At 40.8% G+C, this 20282-nt stretch overlaps 1 protein-coding gene across 4 annotated transcripts; it reads left to right on the top strand.

Annotated features, from left to right (window-relative positions):
- Positions 1 to 1044: 1044 nt before the first annotated feature.
- trim25 (tripartite motif containing 25) lies at positions 1045 to 17416 on the top strand. Of its 4 annotated transcripts, none has more exons than XM_042104867.1 (14): positions 1045 to 1188; positions 1529 to 2152; positions 2570 to 2665; positions 7589 to 7822; positions 9088 to 9256; positions 9359 to 9394; positions 9506 to 9589; positions 9829 to 9912; positions 10202 to 10285; positions 10545 to 10592; positions 10685 to 10708; positions 12451 to 12534; positions 13027 to 13092; positions 13304 to 17416. In XM_042104867.1, the coding sequence occupies exons 2-14, from the start codon at positions 1565 to 1567 to the stop codon at positions 13834 to 13836; spliced, it is 2130 nt and encodes a 709-aa protein (XP_041960801.1). In that variant the 5' UTR covers positions 1045 to 1188; positions 1529 to 1564; the 3' UTR covers positions 13837 to 17416. The 4 variants fall into 4 exon arrangements, with proteins under 4 accessions (XP_041960801.1, XP_041960800.1, XP_041960802.1 ...); XM_042104866.1 differs by having other exon boundaries at positions 13024 to 13092; XM_042104868.1 differs by lacking the exon at positions 9506 to 9589 and having other exon boundaries at positions 13024 to 13092.
- Positions 17417 to 20282: the final 2866 nt, after the last annotated feature.

Below are 20282 nucleotides of genomic sequence, written 5' to 3'. Positions count from 1 at the left end.
CTGAGGGTATGTCGTGAATAGATGGTGGCTGATATGATTTTGGAGAAGATGTTGTGGGCGGTGAAGGTGACATGATTTGAGTGCTTGTGTCACCCACCCACTGAGAGAGGGAAAACAGCCCAAGGTACAACAGGGACAGCAATGAGTGAGCACCACTACATTTAATAAACTAGACTGTCACATCTAATGGTCCATATTAAAGTCTGTGGATGTGTCTGTTTCACCTCTGAGAGTGTACTGAATGGCTCACCCATGCTGGAATTATTTTGGCCGTAATAGTGGGGACGGTGATGGGAACTAAGCCAACAGAAGGCAATAAAGAGGAGCAGTCTTCATTCTGTTTCAGAATAAACTGATGGGCTTAAGACCCGGAACATACAGGCGGGAGAGCCCAGTTCAGTCCTCTGAAACCCCTAAGAGAGGACAAAACTATAGAAGATCCTTCAAATTGCTTGGGAGATATGCAAACACTGCATTTTTGCGCATGAGTCATGACCCATGCAATCTTGACATTTGACCCCACAACCTTGAGTAACCTACCTTCAGTTCATCAGGTTCTATATAGTGAGTATGTCAGCTCTAGAGATCTGATATTATCATGATGTGTTATTTGGACCAATATTGATGTCCCTGTGGTTCTGAGAGATCTGTGATTTTCTCCTTGAAGGATTGACATTGTAGATACACAAAATTCTTAATCAACATAAAATGACTGTTTCAGTGATAGCCTACCAAATATGCCTTCGCTAAATTCCTCACGTGGCCCTTTTTCAGGCTAATTCACTTATTGGCAGAATAAGATTCATTCAAACGCCAGAAAAGCTGAAATCCATCCTACAACTATTGCCCTAATACGCTTTTATTTACTATTATCTAGTATTCTTGGGTTTTGTTCATGTAAAACACGTTGAATTATCCCTGTGTATGAACTGTTCAACTCTGGTTGCTCAACATTGTGTATCTATTACACTCCGTGGCGCTCTGTATCCAAATCAAGCACGCGCCCTGAGTTCAGGCAGGGTTAATAATTCCTGATTGCGCGCAGCTGCGTGGCAGGCAGTGTAAATTCAGCTAGCAGCGCTGCAGAATCTTTGGTTCAGACTACCTTACTTGTCATCTGGGAGTAGGCTATCCACCTCCTGTAGCGTTAGTCCGTAGTTTGAGATTTCATTATTATAACTTCACGAGGTAAGTTAAAATACATAATGGCGCTGATGTTTCCTAATTTGCTGAATTAACAAGTAGAAGCCTGATGTTGTGGGCAATTCAATATTTAGCTTCTAGCTTGACGTGAATGATTCCGTTTGGGATAACGTTAACGTTAGTTTGATATTCGTTATTTAGAATTTAAGGGAGGTTACTTGGGCTATTATTTCAGTCGTGTTGGAATTTTGTTATGTATATCTATTTTGTTAATGTTTTTCTCCATATAATCAAAGCTATAACTCTGTCACTTCCGTAGCTAATATCTTATCGTTCAGTTAAGTTTCGTTTTTGAGTTAAGTTTCGTTTCTCTCTTTACGTTCAGACGCACGCACGCACTGAAGACAGCACGCGCACAACAATGGCTGACGATATGCCGTCTCTGCTCAGCCTGGAGGAAGAGCTCACATGCAGTATCTGCTTGTGTACTTTTGAAAACCCCGTCACTCTCCCCTGTGGTCATAACTTCTGTCAAGGCTGTTTGGATGAGACCTGGAAAGAAAGTTTCCTCCTATTCTGCCCTCAGTGCAGGCACCACTACCCTAGCAAGCCCGAGCTAAAGAAAAACACAGTCCTAAGCACTGTTGCTAACACCTTCAAAATGAAGTCCTCGTCATCGGGGTCCATGGAAACACTAGTCACGATGAAAGAAGCACAAGTTACCAAATGTGACACATGCATGGAAGTGAAAGCATTTAAAACCTGCCTTACATGCATGGCCTCGTTCTGTATAGAACATGTGAAGCCGCACGAGGAAAATCCTATTTTCCGCGCGCACCAACTGACCGATCCTTTAGGAGACCTGCAGGAGCGGATTTGCCAGGACCATTGCAAGATCATGGAGTTCTACTGCAAGAAACATGAGTGCAGCATCTGCAGCAACTGCCTGCAGCAGGTGCATCGAGGTTGCGACTACACCACCCCACAGGACAGACGGACACAGAAAGAGGTCTGTCGCTTATGGTTAATTAAAATAAAATAGAAAATACAAGGCGAATCTTCTATTTTGAGTTTAAGGATGCAGTAGCCTAAAAGCCAAGTGAAGTATAGTCTACTGTAGGGCCCTTCTCAAGTGAAATGATGATACTTGCAACTTTCAAGCATCAAGCTTCATATAACTAGAACTGGTGTGGTACAACACCTTGGATTTCACATGAACATGGCAAAATGTTTCTATATTTACATAATTTCACTCACTTCAAATTCAAGCACACACAATTGAAGTGTCTCTGTTGAAACATCTATGCTACATAAGCATGTTTGCAACTAATGCATATTCCATTTGTGTAAGGCTGATAAGGCCACACACCATGAATAACAAGGTAAATAAGTGTATATGATGTTGCATTTCTCTGTTCATTCCTAGACTGAGATGAGGGGTATGTTGAGTCAACTGGATCGAAAGATTGAGAAGAACAACATTGTTATGGCCCAAATGAGGCAGCAACAGTTGCAGCTAGAGGTAAGTCAATACTGACCAGACGAATGTATACAGTATGTTTAAAGATAAACAAAATCCGCCTGCTAGAAAATTGTGGGATTATTTTGTCTAGGATAAAACATCACTGCAAATTTGAATTTGAATGTCACTCGGCAATTGTAGGATGACATCAGAAAAATCTGCAGTGGTCTCTGAGTTCAGGCAGGGTTAATAATTCCTGATTGCGCGCAGCTGCGTGGCAGGCAGTGTAAATTCAGCTAGCAGCGCTGCAGTCTTTGGTTCAGACTACCTTACTTGTCATCTGGGAGTAGGCTATCCACCTCCTGTAGCGTTAGTCCATAGTTTGAGACTTCATTATTATAACTTCACGAGGTAAGTTAAAATACATAATAGCGCTGAGGTTTCCTAATTTGCTGAATTAACCATAGACTGTATATAGAACTGGACAGTGTGCCGTCTGTTAAGAGTGATGCGAGCGTTAGTCCAGAGCCCCCTGGTGGCTGGCTGCAGTACAATGTGTAACTCCGCCCATCCCCATGTATTTCAATGGCCAAGTAGCCAACTTTCCATGTCACTTTTCTCACCTAAAACTATTTTTGTCTCAACTTTTTATTCGAAAAAATAGTTTTCAAGATGCTTCAATACACACATTTTTTCTTTTCTCGCTGAAATTATTTTTTTTAATGTTATATTAACAAATCTAAAAAGGGCGTGTTTACACCTATGATTGACAGCTGGCTGGCTGCAGACACGACGCTTTGTCCATTATGTTTTACCGTCTAGGCTGCAGACACTACCACGCCATCGCTCACTTATTTTAACGACACCTGATTTCGACACATAATCTAACCTAAATAAGTGTTGCTGTCATTATCATTAGGCTATATCTTATCACAGTCTGACTAAATACATATTGATAGTCATACATTGTGTAGTTGTTTGTAAGAGACATCGTTGTTAGTTGTTACAGATTCTTTGTGAAAAAAGATATGTGCTGTTCTTTCGTAGATGCTAAGTATATTAGCTCATAGCATGCTACATCATGCTAGCATTAGCCAGTTGATGGGTAAAGTAAAAGGGCTCTGCTATATTGATCCGAAGTGACGTTAGCCATAGTCCCCATAATTTACAGTCCTACTTGTTTCAAATGGTTTAACGTAACCAGTGATTGCCGCCATCATCGTTGCAACTTCATTTGAATACACTTTGTCACTGGAGAAGGCGATGTTTCATTAACGTTAACTCTTGCTTAGTTTTGCGAATGGCAATAAACGCCACCTAGCCTGCTAGATCGACAACCTCGGTATGCCCATTTATGAATCAGCCCGACAAATAACTTTACTTGTGTTTTAGTGAACACATTATTGGACCATAGCTTAACGTGAGGTAGGATTCAAAGTTACAAATGGACAATTTGCTTAGTATGCTCATAACAGCGGTATCTGAAAATGCTGAGTTAAGGTATCGTTGTTACCTGCGATTGCACTGCTGGAGAAGCATTTTGCATTGGTATGATTTGATCAGGTATTCCCAGTGATGTGTAAATCCTCCCATAGGATATCCTCCCACGTACCCCATTTCAAAATAATACGTCTAAATTGAAAACTGTGACAACTCATTGATAGGCTCTCTCAATATGTCTGTAATCGTATGCCTCTACCACAGGCTTGCTAGTCTTTCACCAGAGAGGGTGCTCCATTATAAATCAAAAATGTAATACTGCAGCCTTCATGTCAGCTGTAAAAATATGAGAACATGGACCTACTACATCAGGATACTCATTTTACACATAATCAGGAAGCTACTTTGCTGTTCAGTGTGTGATGTGTTTAAAGTGGTACTACGTTTAAAGAAACATTTTTATTCTTTGTTTCAAGTGCATAAGAAAATACCACAGTATGATGATGATGGTTATGGTTACCCTTAACAAATACAAAACAATATAATACTTAAAACAGGGATCAATCAATAGCCTAATGAAATAAACAATGAGGGGGGAAAGCAATAATAAATAATAATGCCCATTCAATCAATAATATCAAAAACATGGTAAGACTACATTAAAGAGAATATCAATAATAAAAAATGTCAAATTAATCAACAGCCTATAATGAAAATGGATGTATATCTTGATCATTGAATTAAAATAACAAGGAGCAGATCCAGTCAGTGTCCTATAGGCCAAAGTGAGAGATTTAAATTTAATTCTGGCTACTGTAGGGAGCCAATGGAGAGTAACTAGGAGAGGAGTTACGATGTGTCCTCTTTGGCTGATTGAAGACCAGTCATGTTACAGCATTCTGAATGATATATCACACAAAAGAAATAAAAAAACCTTCAATATTGATTTAGTATCAACAAATAATTATTATTTTAGTAACGTCTACATCTTTGTGTAGGCTACAGTTAAATACTAAGCAATGGCCTCTGACTTAAATACCAAGGCAGTTAAATGACCGTGGTATGGTATAGTCTACGTGATACACAGGACTACACAGTAAACCCATTTAAAAAGCATCATCTCAGTATACCCATTTAAAATAGGCAAGGATACGTATTTAATAACATTTGGGGTTGCTCACAGTATACCCACCACTACAACTAACTAACTAGACTACACCACTGGTTAAATGGCGCATTGCAATTTACAATTTGTGTGAGTTCAGGGGCATACAGAAAGTTGAAGTTTGGGTGACATCAGTAAAGAAAATAGAAACAAAGGGATGTGTACAGACTCTAGTATGAATGATGTCACATTAACAGAAGGTTCAGAGCAGCGGCAGACTTTTCTTGGTGCCACGCAAGTTATTGAAAGTCATGTGTTTTCAGAACGTAGTGGTGCTGTGCCATGTCCCATGTATAAGGGGCTTCATGTTGATCCAGTGACGGTGGGTGATGATGTCAGGGAGATGGATGTCAGGGGACTTGGAGAAAGGGGGAGGACATGCCACCTCAGACCACTCCAGCCAAAACACTTCACGTAGGCATTCCCTTGCTTGCAGACTAATGTAGATCATGGAGACCACCTTGCCGCCACCTCCAGTACATTCAGCCATCACCCATATCTTATCTGCAAAAAGGAAAGTTACAATAAAGTTAGTCAGACAATTTTACAACATTACAAAGCATCTAATCAGGCACTCAACACCACTAGTAATACCAATTAATGAAATATGTGTGTGCAATAAACTTTACAGCCTACCTAATGTTAACTACACATTTAAATATGCGGTGTGAATGTTATTAACTTGCGTCAGCTTGAAAAATAACGTTATCAGTATGACTGATCATGGACGTTAGATGACAAACTAAGGTCTTTCTCAAATGTTCACCGATATCCCTGGGAAGTGACTGGTTCTTGGCGTAGTGTTTAATGCAGGCGTTTCATTTATCAATCATTCACTTATGCGGTCTACAACTACCGACCTACCGATCTATTTTTTTACAGTCTATGCTACCGACCTACCATCACAGAAGTAGCTCTAACAGAGGTGTCTGTCGTTAACGTTAGAAAAAATGCAACGCTGGCAAACTGGCTAGTAGTTACATTAACATGACGGGTTGATGAGGTCCATGCTTCACATTACGTTAACGTTAACTTGCGTTGCTTTATCACATCATATACTGTACTGACTGTCTAGTGTTATTAATCCCCATGTACAGTCAATGGTTACTCCATGTTGAGATGGCATACATTAAGATTGAGATATTTGAAAACAGCAACAACTAATAAAACCAAGTATATCATGCATCGACTGTTACGGGAGCTGTGTGCTAATCTTCACTTCAACGACTAACAGCCTCCCGTTAACGGTAACGTTAATGTAGCTGCTAACGTTAGCATCTAATTCGCTGTCCGTATTTCTGTTGTTAGCTCATTAGTATTCACCATACTAAATTGTCACAGTCAACATCAACATAATAAGCTCTCTTAGACGTATTTAAGAACACCAATAGACAAAAAAAAAAACTTTTCAGTTGACACGCAACACTTACCAGACAAGAACAAACCGATTGTTGTTTGTACTGTTTAGCTAACTCACAGCCGCAAAATTCACCCAACCAGCTAGCCTTCTGCGCCGAGTCGACCTGCGTTGTGGAAAGGAGAAGGGGGCGGGTTTCACTTGACAAGGGGCGTGTTTAACTCGCTGAGTGGCAACTGAGTGGGCGTGCCTTACCGCGACTCCTCTTCACTGCGCATGCTTCAACTTTTGCTGCGCAGCCGCACTTCAAATTGGCTCCAAATTTTCCAAGATGGCGTCGCCTCGGCGGCTTCAATTCCATAGAACACTGTAGAATGCAGCCAAAGATTGTTAAGGCGGAGCAAGATATTTCATCAGGAGCCACTTCCGGGAACCCGGATCGCACGAGGGCGGGGGTCAAAATCCCCCTTTATGCAGAGCAGAGGCAGCGACTGCTCCATTGAAGTCTATGGGCATAGCTCAGAATTTCACCACATATGCTAAGGTCTTGGTTCTATAGAGTTAGGAATGTGAATTTCGGGCACATTTTCATGATCCTCAAACCCTTCTGAACATTTCAGGTACATTTTTAGCATTTTTGAGCAATCCAGTCTGGAGAAAATCAACCTTATATCAGGTGTGCGCCGGTTATTTCTGCCGCTGCTGTTGGCCGGTTGCAACTTACGCTCGTCAATACGTCATCGACACGCCTCTTTATGCAGACAGGATTCGATCCCCATTTCGCGCCCATAGACATGAACTACGACGAAGTATCTTGCTCCGCCTTAACAATCTTTGATGCAGCCACACTGTCCAGTTCTATATATACAGTCTATGGAATTAACAAGTAGCCTTATATTGTGGGCAATTCAATATTTAGCTTCTAGCCTTTTACATTTTTACACTTTTCAATTTCCAGACCTGTTTATGTTCAAAGATAAACAAAATCCACCTGCCAGTAAACTGAAATTGTTTTGTCTAGGATGATGCGGTTGCTCGTAAGACTGAGGTGAGCTCAGAGTATCAGTTCATAAGGAATCTGATCGACATGGACGAGCGGAATGCCCTGAAAGCTGTGGATAAGGACTTGGAGAGTGGTCAGACCAAGCTCCAGTCTCTATCAAAGAAGTTTGGCCAGAATGTGGAGAAGATGAACCAAACCAAAGCAGAGCTCAACGGCCTTCTGTCAAAAGCAGATTCGTTGTCCTTCCTGCAGGTATGCAAGACTGGCTAACACCTGACCGCTTCTCAAATCTCAAGTCAGATTGAGAATGGGTTTGGACACTTAATTCACTTCCGATTTCCAATTGGAATTAAACTTAAACTGGTACATTATACTCCCATTCATGACCCATTCTTTTTGGGAGTATGGCAAACACATCTCTTTTTGTAAACTAAGGTTTTAAATGCAGTTGTTTACTCAATTCCAAAGAAAATACTTGACCATAACACTGATGCCATTGCACTGCTAACTATACCCCTCTGTCTGTCACCATATAAACCCCGCTCCATGCCGGATAAGCGGTTGTGATTAGTTCCTATTTTTTTGGTTTGATTAAAAAATCTGCTTCAGCAATGAGTCTCCAGATGGGCCTGCAGAGCAAATTCAAATTTGCTTACATGTTTGTCTGGGTTCAACCCACCTACAGTATGTATATGTGGCATCAAATCAGAAGAGAAATTATACTCATTTGTGTTTTGTAGTAAGGGATAATGGACTCCACGGTGGTCTGTTCACAGAAGTTAATGCACGGTCGAGGTTGTAAAACGGCCCTGACGCGGTGTTTAAACCTTGTAAGTGCATTAACTTCTGTGAACAGACCACCGTGGAGTCCATTATCCCGCTTATTCCACTGTTGCCACTTGCGTATTTCCCGTTACAATTTAAACGTTTTAATCGCTGTCTTGTTTAAACTGTCTTGTTTGTAGAACTACTTTCTTCCGAGACATATCAACTAATTTCTCAACTTGCAGGACAAACTACCGTTACTAGTTCAAAATGGATGGTTGCTACGGCCAAAGGCCAGTCGTTAGTTCTATCTCTCCCATTGTCAAGCGGGCGTGTCCCAAGATTCTGATGAACTTCAGCTTTGAAACATCGCTATTTTACTTAGCCTGCTGTCATCCATCTAGCTAAAAGCCACCTCCGTCATATGCTACAATGTTGCCATGTTCTGAACGTCTGCATTTTACAGCTCGGATGCAACGTGACCGTTCATTTAAACTTCACAACGAGTTCGGTGAATTAATATACAAGTGTGATACGGCCAAAAAAATGGATCTTCATAGGTGTGCAAATAACATACGATTAATGGTCGTTCTAAATTACGTCGGACAATGGGAAATTCAACCAAGCAGTGGAATAATGTAATATAATGTAGCCATGAAATTGTAGTGTGTGAAATGTGATTAATTTGTGTTTTTTTTTATTTTTATTTATTTATTTTTTTTACATATTATTTAAACCATCTTTTTTCATAGGCTTCAGTCCAACTGCCTCCCAATGCCAAATTTGACCCCTACTGCCCCCGTATAAACTTGGACTCCAAAGCTGTGATGGCCTATCACTCCTCTGCTGTTGCTGTGAAGGAGCTACTGAATAAAGTTCTGAGTGCACCAGTAGAAAACCGAATCTCACTTCTTAAACCAGGTGTGTGTGCGAGTGTATACATTTCTACTTCAGATGTCAATGGAACAGCATGTGACGCCATATTCTGCATGCCTTTACACATTCTAATATTCCATTTGACAGATTTTGAGAAACAGGTTCTTGGTGAACCCTGTCAAGGTGAACTATGCTCCCATTCATGTTATGTATTTTTATTTGGGGGGAAAAATCAGAATGTTGGATATCTTTTCTGATATTTTAATTTTATTTATACTTTTCTGGGCTTTTCAGATGGAAAGCGGCCACCATTCTCTGTCTCACACCCTCCTGTCCCATTTTTTTATCTGGGAGGCGGGCCACTCCAATCACTTACCTGTGTGTTTTGCCTGCCCGCTTCTCATTGAAAATGAATTGAATACTAGCGTGTAGCGCTTCTCATGTGAAAAGCTCTGTAACCCACTGATTGCGCTTTTGAGATGACTGGTCAAATCTGGTGATTTTGCTGTGTGATTACCCTCTGATTTATGGCAGGCATAATATTAGACAGAAGTTTTAGGTCTGTTTTAGATCTAGTTTTTGTTTCATGATCGGCTAATGGCTCTTCTTCCCCTCAGGTGCCTCAGGCAGCTGTCAGTTCCCAGATATGGCCCCTCTTATGGGCGTTATACCAGATGTGACGCGCATGCCCCGTGACATGAGTGAGTACTTTCTCTTATGTCTCTTTGTAACCAAGAACTGCAATCGAAATAGTTTTCATTTTAAGTTTTACATAGATAACACCTTATTTTAATACACTGCAGAACCTCTTTACCTCATACAGTGGGTTAAATCAATGCAGTAACCAATTGCATGCTAATATTGTAACAGCACTTTGTGGAGAATGTTAGAATGTACATTGCGAATGTACATGGAAGCTGATGCAAGTTATTGATGAAAATCAGTTGTGGTGGGTCCTACATTCACTGTCCTACTCGTTCATCTCCTCAGATTTCCCTTCCAGGAACATCAGATCACCCAGTCCGGGCGCTCCCCTCAGACCAGGTGGACAGAAATTGAAACCAGCGCATTCAAGTATGTTATGAAAAAAGAAAGCCACCATGCAGTTCAGTGTGTACATGTTAGAATGGCTGACAGAGGGGCCTGAGAGGAGCATGAGTCCGATCATTTAAATAGTTCTATGAAATGGGAGTAATTAACCAGCAGGGATGGTTGTCAGCAGCTCATGAGATGCTGTATAAATTGGCATGTTTTAAGGATGGTTGGTTTTCTCTTGTCATCACATAACCAGATTCACATTAATCACCGTCTGACTCCTTTCTTGCTCTTTCAGACAAGAAGCCAGAACACACGAAGGGTCAAAAGGACCAAAAGGGAGACAGTAAGACCTCAGCATCTTGTACACCATTCTGTCTATAATTATTCATACTTAATGCTTTCTTAAATGATTCTTTTTCTTTGGACATTTTGCAGAATCAGACCGTCAACGTGACAAAGGTAAGTCTGGCAATCTGTGTTGTGAGTAGTTTAAGGTACCATCTCTAATTACGACTGGGGATGGAAATCACGATTGCCAGAAACGGAGTTCCAGCACCAAACCCAAAGTCCTCTGGCCCCAACTTATAGTCGTTCATTACACACATTGTTTCTAAATAAAACCATTACGGCAATACATATGACAATACATGGATTCACTTCATGAATTAAAATCCCATGACCATCGTGCTATAGTTTCCAGCAGAGATAGACAACTCGAGGATTGAGCACAATGGCTCATGCATCCCTTAGTCTTTCCTGCTATTGGAGGCAGCATCAGCACTATGATGTTGTTTATATGTCAGCACTATTCTCTGCAGAATATCCATATCACACAGGCTATGCATATCACACAGACTATACATATCACATAGGCTATCCATATCACATAGACTACACATATCACACAGGCCAGTGGTTCCCAAACTTTTAACAGGCATGTACCCCCTGAGACATTATGATCTTCCGACACCACCAATTGTTAACAAGTTTTTTTTTTTAATTGTTTTATTAATATTTATTTTTATAAATTTTGTCGAATAGTGAATAGGATCATAAACATACAAATATCATCAATAGTCAACATATGATAGGCCTACAAATGTGCTGAATATAATGATTTTAAATAGATCTGCACCTAACCTCACACACAATCGTCTTGTTGAATGCAGTGATCTTATCTGCTAGGTGCTTGTCTTTGCCTTGTAACTGGAGATTTAACTCATTGAGCTTTCCAAATATATCGCTAAGATAGGCCAGCTTCGTGAAGAAATGTTCATTAGTGAACGTGCTTGCAGATTCAAACATGTGCTCTTCCTCCAAGAAGAGGCGACTCGGAGCTCAAACACGCGACAGCACTTTACCTCGGGAAAGCCACCTTGCCTCGCTGTGAAACAGTACAGCCTTTTGGTCAGCTCCCATCTCCTCTCAAAGTGCGAGAATAGACAAGCTTTTAAGGGCCGGGTCTTGATGAAATTCACCACTCACTACCTCGTTCAAAATCTCATTCAGGTCGGGACTAACTAAGCTGCCTTGACCACGAGCGCTTCCCTATGAATAACACCGTGCGTCCATTGCGCATCGGGTGCTACCTGGCCCTAGGCTACAGATAAAAAAAATAAATAAAAAAAACTCTTGTTTTTCACGTCAGTTCGTGCCCCACCTGGCATGTCTACGCGACCCACAGTTTGAGAAACGCTGTTTTACCCTCTCTGTCTCCACTCTCGACTATTTTGTTAATGCGGAGAAAAAAAGTTTTTAATGCGCAGTGCAAATGCGGAAGTTAAGTTACCAACGTGGGATAGAGAAAACGTTTGAAAAGGCATATGACTTAGATCTTTTTTAGCGTACCCTCTGAAATCAGTCCGCGTACCACTGGGGGTACGCGTACCCCAGTTTGACAACCGTGGACATAGGCTACACATATCACATAGTCACATGTCTGCCTCAGGGAAAGCCCTCACTAGCACAGTGGATTTGGCACTTTCGGTCTTTATTAGAGAACCACCCATGTAGTCAGGAAGTTGGATGTGCAGAAATGTGTGTTTCATTAATGAGATACTCAAACACTGAAAAGCAACACCAGGGAATTTTACTTGGGACTTAGAGTGGGAACCCTGACATGATTAAACAGCTTTGTGGATCAGGCTGAACCATGAGAGATTTGGGTCTGATTGATGCGTGTGTCCCTCTACTACCTGTAGATCATGGAAAGAAGCCTTCCAAACCTGCCGGTGGGTTCCCCAAGAACCCAAGTGAATTCTGTAAAGGTCCACCTGCTAATGATGGTATGTCCGACCCTTGCAATGTCAAATTTTATCAATCTCTTTTTCAAGCATTATGGTCTTGTACACCTGAATTTGTTTTTTTTAACAATGTGGCACTTTCATCTATTGTTGTCTACAGTAGTTCTATTGATGCAAACAATTCTATCACTTTACCACAACAGTTCAAATGGTCAGCTGTTTTTATTTCCTGAATCTAAGGTTGAACCAGTTTATCTGGAATAACGGATGTCTAGTTGGTAGACTTTTGCCAAAAAAAACACTAAAACGGCAGTGTGTGAACTGTGAAGTGATTTCTTAGCCATTAATCAAACAGTTTTGTTCTGCTGTAGTTCTACCATTCAGACTGTGTTGTTCAGAGTTCTGACAGTCATGCTTCCATTGTGCAAAGCTCACTTGAGGTGGCTGAAAAGTTGACCCTGACCATGTTTAGTTTACAGACTATTGTAAAAGGTCTTTTATGGGGTTTCTTGACTGTTATTCTCTCTGCAGCAGATACACAAGGTGTGACACTTCCTCGTGATGTCTCATCTGCTGTGAAAAGGAATGACCTCCTTCAATGTAAGTTGACAAGACTATACTTATAGTATGCCAGTTGTGTGTGCCAGTGTATGCCAGTTGTGTGCTATGGGCATCATGGAAAACGGCACAGAGAAGCAAATTTCAACCTCTGAGGGCTCAGTAGTTGTTCACTAACCCCCATCACGAGGAAGTGTCAGTAGTTGTTCACTAACCCCCCCCCCCCCCCCCCCCCATCTTGCTGGCTCTGCAGTTGGCACCGTTCTCAAGCTGGACCCCAAAACGGCCCACAAGCGCATCGCCCTCACAGAGGACTTCACCAAAGCGTCGGTGGCCGAGGAGCCGTGCCAGTACCCCGACGGACCCCAGCGTTTCGGCGTGTGCTCGCAGGTGCTGTGCGCTAAGGGCTTCGCGCAGGGCCGCCACTACTGGGAGGTGAAGATGAGCAGCAACAACTTCTGCGGCCTGGGCCTTGCCTACGCCTCGGTCGACCGCAAGGGCCCCAGCAGCCGCCTGGGCCGCAACGCCCAGTCCTGGTGCGTGGAGTGGTTCAACGTCAAGCTGTCGGCGTGGCACAACAGCACCGAGACGGTGCTGCACAACCCCAACCCCAGCCGTGTGGGCGTGCTGCTGGACTGCGACAGCGGCACCGCCACCTTCTACACGATAGCAGACCGCGCCTACCCCTTCCACACGTTCGTCTTCCCCTTCCAGGAGGCCGTGTACCCAGCCTTCTGGATCTTCTCGGCCGGCTCGTCCATCTCTCTGTGCAAGCTGACCGCCTGAGCTCAGGTGATGGCCTCTCAGTGGGCACTCTCAGTTGTTTGAACGTGCCTCTCTGTGAAGTCATGGTGCCCTGCTTTAATGGCTGATCATTCAACACAAAAACATGAAGTAAGCACTTCAAAAATGTTCAACAGTACACTTATTCATGGGGTGAGGGAATCCGCATGTGGCATATTTAGCAGTCTTGAATCACATGAGGAAACTATTTCCTGCAAAACAAATGAATGGGCAGTGTTGGGCTTTTATTTTGAGAAAAGAAATTGTGCTAAACAATAATAATCTTCACTGCAAACTTTCATGCTGCATTCTAGCACATGCATGGTTTCATGTCAGGCTTAATGAAAAAGGAAATAGACTAGTGAAATCCAGTGTAGTACTTCTTATGAGTCTACAGCTTCATCCTGAATGCACTACATGTATAGTAACTTTGCTTCAGCACTTAACAAAAAATTGTCATTGTAATGTAGCCACTGTTAATAGATGTTGGTAAAGTTATGTAACTAAAATAATTTAAAATAATTGAATCAGAAATATCAGATGTTTATCTATTATATCTAATGAGTGTATTTAGGTGTTGCCTATTTTGTCTAATGATGTATAAATACATACATACACACACACACACTACCGGTCAAAAGTTTGGGTCACTTAGAAATGTCGATTCCACTCCATTATAGAAAGAATACTAGCTGAGATCAGTTGCATTGTTTTAATCAGGGCAGCAGGTTTCAGATTACATTATGATCTTACATAATTGTAAAAGGGTTCTTAAATGTTTTCTCAGTTAGCCTTTTAAAATGATAGCAGATTAGTAAACAGCATGCGCCTTTGGATGAATGGTTGCTGATATTGGTCAATATTATTATATTAAAGATCAGCCATTTCTTTCTACAACAGACGAGAACCCTTTTGCAATTATGTAAGCAGTGCACATAATGTAATCTGAGAACTGCTTCCCTGATTAAAAAACAATGCAACTGATCTCCGCTGGTATTCTGTCTATAATGGAGTGGAATGGAAATTTCTAAGTGACCCCAAACTTTTGACCAGTAGATTTAGAAAAATTGATTTGGAGCCCTAATTTAAACACTGGGCAAAGTGCAGTCAGTCAGTTAGTTAGTGAGCAAAGTGTCTTGTGCATGAACTAAAGCTATTATTTGGCAGTGCCTTAGTTAGTGCTTTGACCCAACAATGTTATGCTTTGGATCTTGATAATGGTATTAGATTAGAAAATAGATGTTGCCTGGTTATTAAATTAGCTTTTGTAAGACCATTGAAATGAGAGCAAAGTGCTGGGTGTTGAGTAGCAGGATATAAAGTCTTTAGATGCATCAGAAGAACTGTCTTTGAGCACATAAATCTGTTCTCTAGCCCAGTATTGACAGTTGGCTGTTCTAGTCTAGTCATTTTAGGGTGCTCCAATTACAAGTTCTGCGCTTAATGCAAGGAAGCGTTTTGTCATCTACAGTAGCTAGATTGGCACACAGAGAGCTTATTTTGTCTTTGAAGCAGATGTGCTAAAGCCAGAGACCTAATAACTATTGGTCTCTTCAGGATATTACTGTGGCCATCTGTGTGCAGAAGCAGGGGTGTGTTTCCCAAAACCATAGCAGCTAACCTGTTAGCAACTTAGTTGGCTGGCAATGGGAAATTGCATTGCAACCAACAAGGTTGTTAACTTAGTTAGCAACTATGGTTTTGGGAAACGCACCCCAGAACGGCATCCCTGACATCCAGCGTGCCTCCAAAAGTGATGCGTTGATCACCTTCCTGTGTGGACCCTGGATGCGTTTCCCAGAAGTGTTATTCTATGAGAGTGACTCTTAACTCCCTGTTGAGGGTTTTTTTTAAACTCCCTGTGCTTTTGGAAGTGAGGGAAACGAGGCACCTGATTAACACCGTCCTTGTCAGTTGAGATGTGCTGGTGTGCACAGCTGTGCGGTAGCCAGCGGAAAAATCGAATTCTTGTGTCGATGTCTTGGTGATGGCTTGACCCTTTATTCTCGTTCAGCTGTACATGTGGGGGGCTAGTCTCCCATTATTCCACACACAGCTGGACAGAGGCTGAGTAAAATAATCAGGACAAATAGCTTAAATAATAAAGAGTTGTTGGATTAGTTTTATTTGATGTTTGTCTTGTTCTGAGGGCCAGTTACACCATGCAGGTACAAGGTCTGTCTACTCATGTGACCCTGTTCCACAGTGGCTGATACGTTTCCTTTAGGACAGCCACTGGCATCAAACATGGATGTGATTTGGGGCGGATCACTCTTGAAATCAGACATGGATGTTATTTGGGGCGGATCACTCTTGAGATCAAACCTGGGTGTTCTTTGGGACGGATCACTCTTGAGGTTATGCCAGTCTTCACTGCTCTGAGTTCTGTCAGTGGGCCAGGTTAGCTCCTTCGCCTGTTTCCATTTATAGCCAGCCTGTATACAGATCAGCCATTTTAAACATGCCATCGGTACACTTCCTCAAATGTGACTGCTGTTTTCTGTGGTAAGACCTCAGCTGTTTCTGCACTTACTGATTAAAAAAAAAAAAAACACCACATAAAGTTTACTGCCAAGAACAGTGAGTGGTTTTGTCCAGTAGTACTGTGTTTGGCTCTGGCTGATCTGACAGGCCTGCTTACAGGAGAGGAGACTGCAGCATGTGGGCAGTTGGATTTCCTGTGGTCACAAGATCGCTCATGTTTGCTACCGTTTCTTATTCAGTAGATCAGATTCTTGTACAACAAATGGAATGCAAACAAATAAAGCTGTGTGCGAAAGAGTACACAAATTGAGAAAGGTTTGTTCTACTCTTGTGCACTTGTTTTCCTGTCTTACATGAACGGGTGCACTCACATTGTGGTTTTGAATAACTTGGTGCTGCAACTGAACAGCAACACATTGAATAGCTTGGTGTTGCAACACATGGTTAAGCAGCTTCTGTGGGCTTATTCATGTAAGGATTGATTTGTTATTCATGTGAAGGTCTAAAACGGCCGAGAGGGTGCGTCTGATGTCCACAGTGCAACCAAGGCTTTGATGCTCTTCTGTGTAACACGATCAGTTTCACAGTTCATACTTGTTCAGTGAGTCCAGATTCGCTAGCTTGTCATTTGCGTGCATCCACACACACACAGGCACACACACACACATCTGCTTTTCTTCAGTGAGATGAAGATTGTACAGCATGTGTGTGTATATGAAAATGTGTTTTGATTAGTTCCCAAAATGTGCATCATTTCTGACATTCATCTTAAACGTACCAAATATATGATCATTTACACTGTTGAAACTATCATACCTGTGAAATCCATACCTTTTTAAATACTGTGATGTACACCTGTCTTTGTTCACAATAGTACTAGAATGACCACTGACCCTTGGCTCTGTCTGTTCATTCTTCACTTCTAAATCTGTTGCAGTTGGGTATGTAACCATTATAGCTGAGAAATTGTCTACGTAGTTAAACTATGGTCATGTAATTTTATCGTGTAACTATTAGATTGCTTCCTCCAAAGTAATTGCAGTAATAAAAACGTCTTGTCTTGTCTAAATGTTAGTGTTAAATAAAGGGTGAAACCGTCTGTTTGGTGTTCTTAGTTGTTACATCTTAAGAGCGACTTTTTTTAATCAAACAGTGGGGCCCACTGGTGGAAACGTACCATCTCAGATTTTTTTTCCTTCTTTTTTCCCCCCAATGAAATGAAGAGCAGAGGTCAAATAAGAATATTCATCAGTTTGTTGAAACTGACCCTTCACCAGCTGAGCACACCACACAGTTTTAGGCACTTTTGGCCGCATACTATTTCAAACCTTTATCTCAAATCTGTAGCTAGAGCCCACGTTTCCGTTGCTGTTCTAGGGCACTTTATCAAGACATCCAAAGCACTGAAAGGGGAACCTCACTGACCACCACCAATGAATCACCCACCTGGGTGATGCACAAGCCATTATACACCAGAACACTCACCATATTTATATATATCACTGATTCTTGAGATAAGGGACAAAACATGTCCCCCATCAAAATGTTACAATTTCCCTTAAAAAACAAATTATTTCATTTAAAAAGGCTTTAAAAGTTGGATATGAAAGACTCGTGCATGTTTAGACTCTTAGTTTTGGCTATATATATATATATATATATATATATAATATTATTTCATAGTAATTTCATAAAATACCGGCACTACTATAAAAGCCCATGCAAATGAACTCGTCCTCCGCAGAGGTTACAGTATCAAACTGCAAAAATAAAGTGTTTTAAAATGCACAAATATGATTATGAGGTTAATTGGATGGCTTAATAAAATATCACAAAATACTTAAAGTGAACATTGCATTATTTTTTTGCATAGCCTTTCAAAATCTGTCCTCAATTCATGTCAACTCCGTCAGATATTTTTCAAATTCGAAATAAATCGGGCATATTTTGGTCAGCTTTAACCCTGAGGACCCCCTTTGACTTCTTTCTGTTGATGGATGCAGCAGTCCATCACATGGTCTTGTAAGTGTTTTTAAAAAAATAAATATTCAGCAAACAAGTTGAAATCCCTGTGGTCACAGCTTTTGTGTCAAGACTGTCTTCAAAGTAGAGCTGAATTCAATCAAGAAGTTTGAAATAAAAGTTGGTATTTTGGTTTATTTTAGTGGCAGCTGGCAACTGAGGAAAATCAAAATGGCTACCATCTAATACACATGATTAAGTTAAAAAAACATGTTGTTTTGTCAACTCCGTCAGACATCAACTCTGTCAGATATTTTGTCTGACGGTGTTGACATGTAAGCTGATGGAGTGGAAAAGTGCTCCCAAATACTCATTAAGTAATGTATAACAACTACATAACATGATAATATGATCTAAGTATGCATGTTGATTGACTTAAAACATCATAATATACCCAAATGTCAAATAACTTATGATAATAACTCATAAAAAGTTTTGTTTTTATCTGTACTCTAGGCAGACATGGCTAGACAAAAATTGTCAGTGTAGGAGCAAAAACAAAGAAACAGTACCAGAGAAAAGGGAGAGAAAGAATTAACAGTGACCCAGAAAGCAGTAGGGACAGTTAGATGGTAAACAGCAGTTAGAAAAGGAGAGACAGAGATGGAAGGACAGGGTCCAAAACAAAAAAGTAAAACAAGTAGAAGAATTAGGACCCAGAGCAAAAACACACCGCAGAAAGTATTGGAGGAAAGCAAAGAAAAGGTCCAGAGCTATGAAGAATAGATGGCTAAATGAAATAGACACCCCACCAGATTGTCCTCTGGACCAGGCTGTTGAGGAGCCTACTTCAACCCAGCGTGCCCTTGCAGCTGAGAGAGAGAGAGGAGAAAAACCAGGAAAAGACATGCATAAAAGCATTGAAAGAAAAGGTTAAGAAATTAACAAAAGAGCAACACAAACTAAGAAAGCAGGAATGGCGGAAAAAGAAGGCTCAAATAGAAAAGTCAAATGTCAAACTAAAAGATAAAATGATTGTAGATTCTCCATGAACAGAAACAGAGAGGATGATAACCGGAAGCCAACACCGGAACTCCAACATTAGGAGATATCTTCTTTTCAGAGCAGGAGAAGGAATTACACAACTCATGTGGCACAGAAACGAGCCATTGAAAAATCAGGTCACAGACAACATTACACTGCAAAAATTGCGTATCTAATAAAATCTAACCAAGATTATTAATCTTATATCAAGATAAAAAACTAGTTTGTATTGTTTTCAGTATAAAGAGACTTACCTAGCCGCTTTCTCATGAAATCATTTGACTTTATTTAAGAAATGTTTGACTTATTTTAAGACATCTCATCCTGAAAATAAGAACATTTTTCTTCCAGGGTTAAGCAAATTTGTCCTAAAAGCAAGCCAATTTGTCTGCCAGTGCGTTAAGTACATTTGTCTTGATAAGACTCCTTAAAATAAGTCAAAGTCTTCTTAAATTAAGTCAAAATTATCTTTCAAGAGAGCGCTAGGTAAGTCTTTTCATACTAGTCAAGTCAAGTCAAGTCAAGTTTATTTATATAGCGCATTTCATACACAGAGGTCATTCAATGTGCTTTACATAAACAAAACCAAACAATAATAACAAATAAAAGCATAGAAAGGCAATATAGTCAAAGAATAGTTAAAAGGTAAATATCATAATAAAAAGAAAACATAAAACACAAGGTAAAATAGTTTAAAAATAAAGAATAAGCAAAAAACAAAGGCAAAAATAGTAAAAAAGTAATAAAAGACAAGGTAGAATAATTATCAAGACAGATTCAGCATTTGTAACTGGCACAGTTAGCAGAAAGCATCTGAGAACAGTTTGGTCTTAAGTCTAGATTTAAAACTGGCTACAGTTGGGGCTTTTTTGATGTCATCCGAAAGTTGGTTCCACAGCTGAGCCGCATAGCAGCTAAAAGCTGCTTCACCATGTTTAGTTCTAACAGTAGGTTTTACT

Source organism: Alosa sapidissima, chromosome 9, assembly GCF_018492685.1.
Source record: "Alosa sapidissima isolate fAloSap1 chromosome 9, fAloSap1.pri, whole genome shotgun sequence".
Classification (NCBI taxonomy): domain Eukaryota; kingdom Metazoa; phylum Chordata; class Actinopteri; order Clupeiformes; family Clupeidae; genus Alosa; species Alosa sapidissima.
This window is presented reverse-complemented; position numbering and strand designations above follow the sequence as displayed.

Coding starts and splice junctions, on each gene's coding strand:
- trim25 (XM_042104866.1), top strand. CDS start 1,565: ATGGCTGACGATATGCCGTCTCTGCTCAGCCTGGAGGAAGAGCTCACA. Junction 2,666..7,588: donor AGCAACAGTTGCAGCTAGAG/GTAAGTCAATAC, acceptor TGTTTTGTCTAG/GATGATGCGGTTGCTCGTAA. Junction 10,709..12,450: donor AGACCGTCAACGTGACAAAG/GTAAGTCTGGCA, acceptor TACTACCTGTAG/ATCATGGAAAGAAGCCTTCC.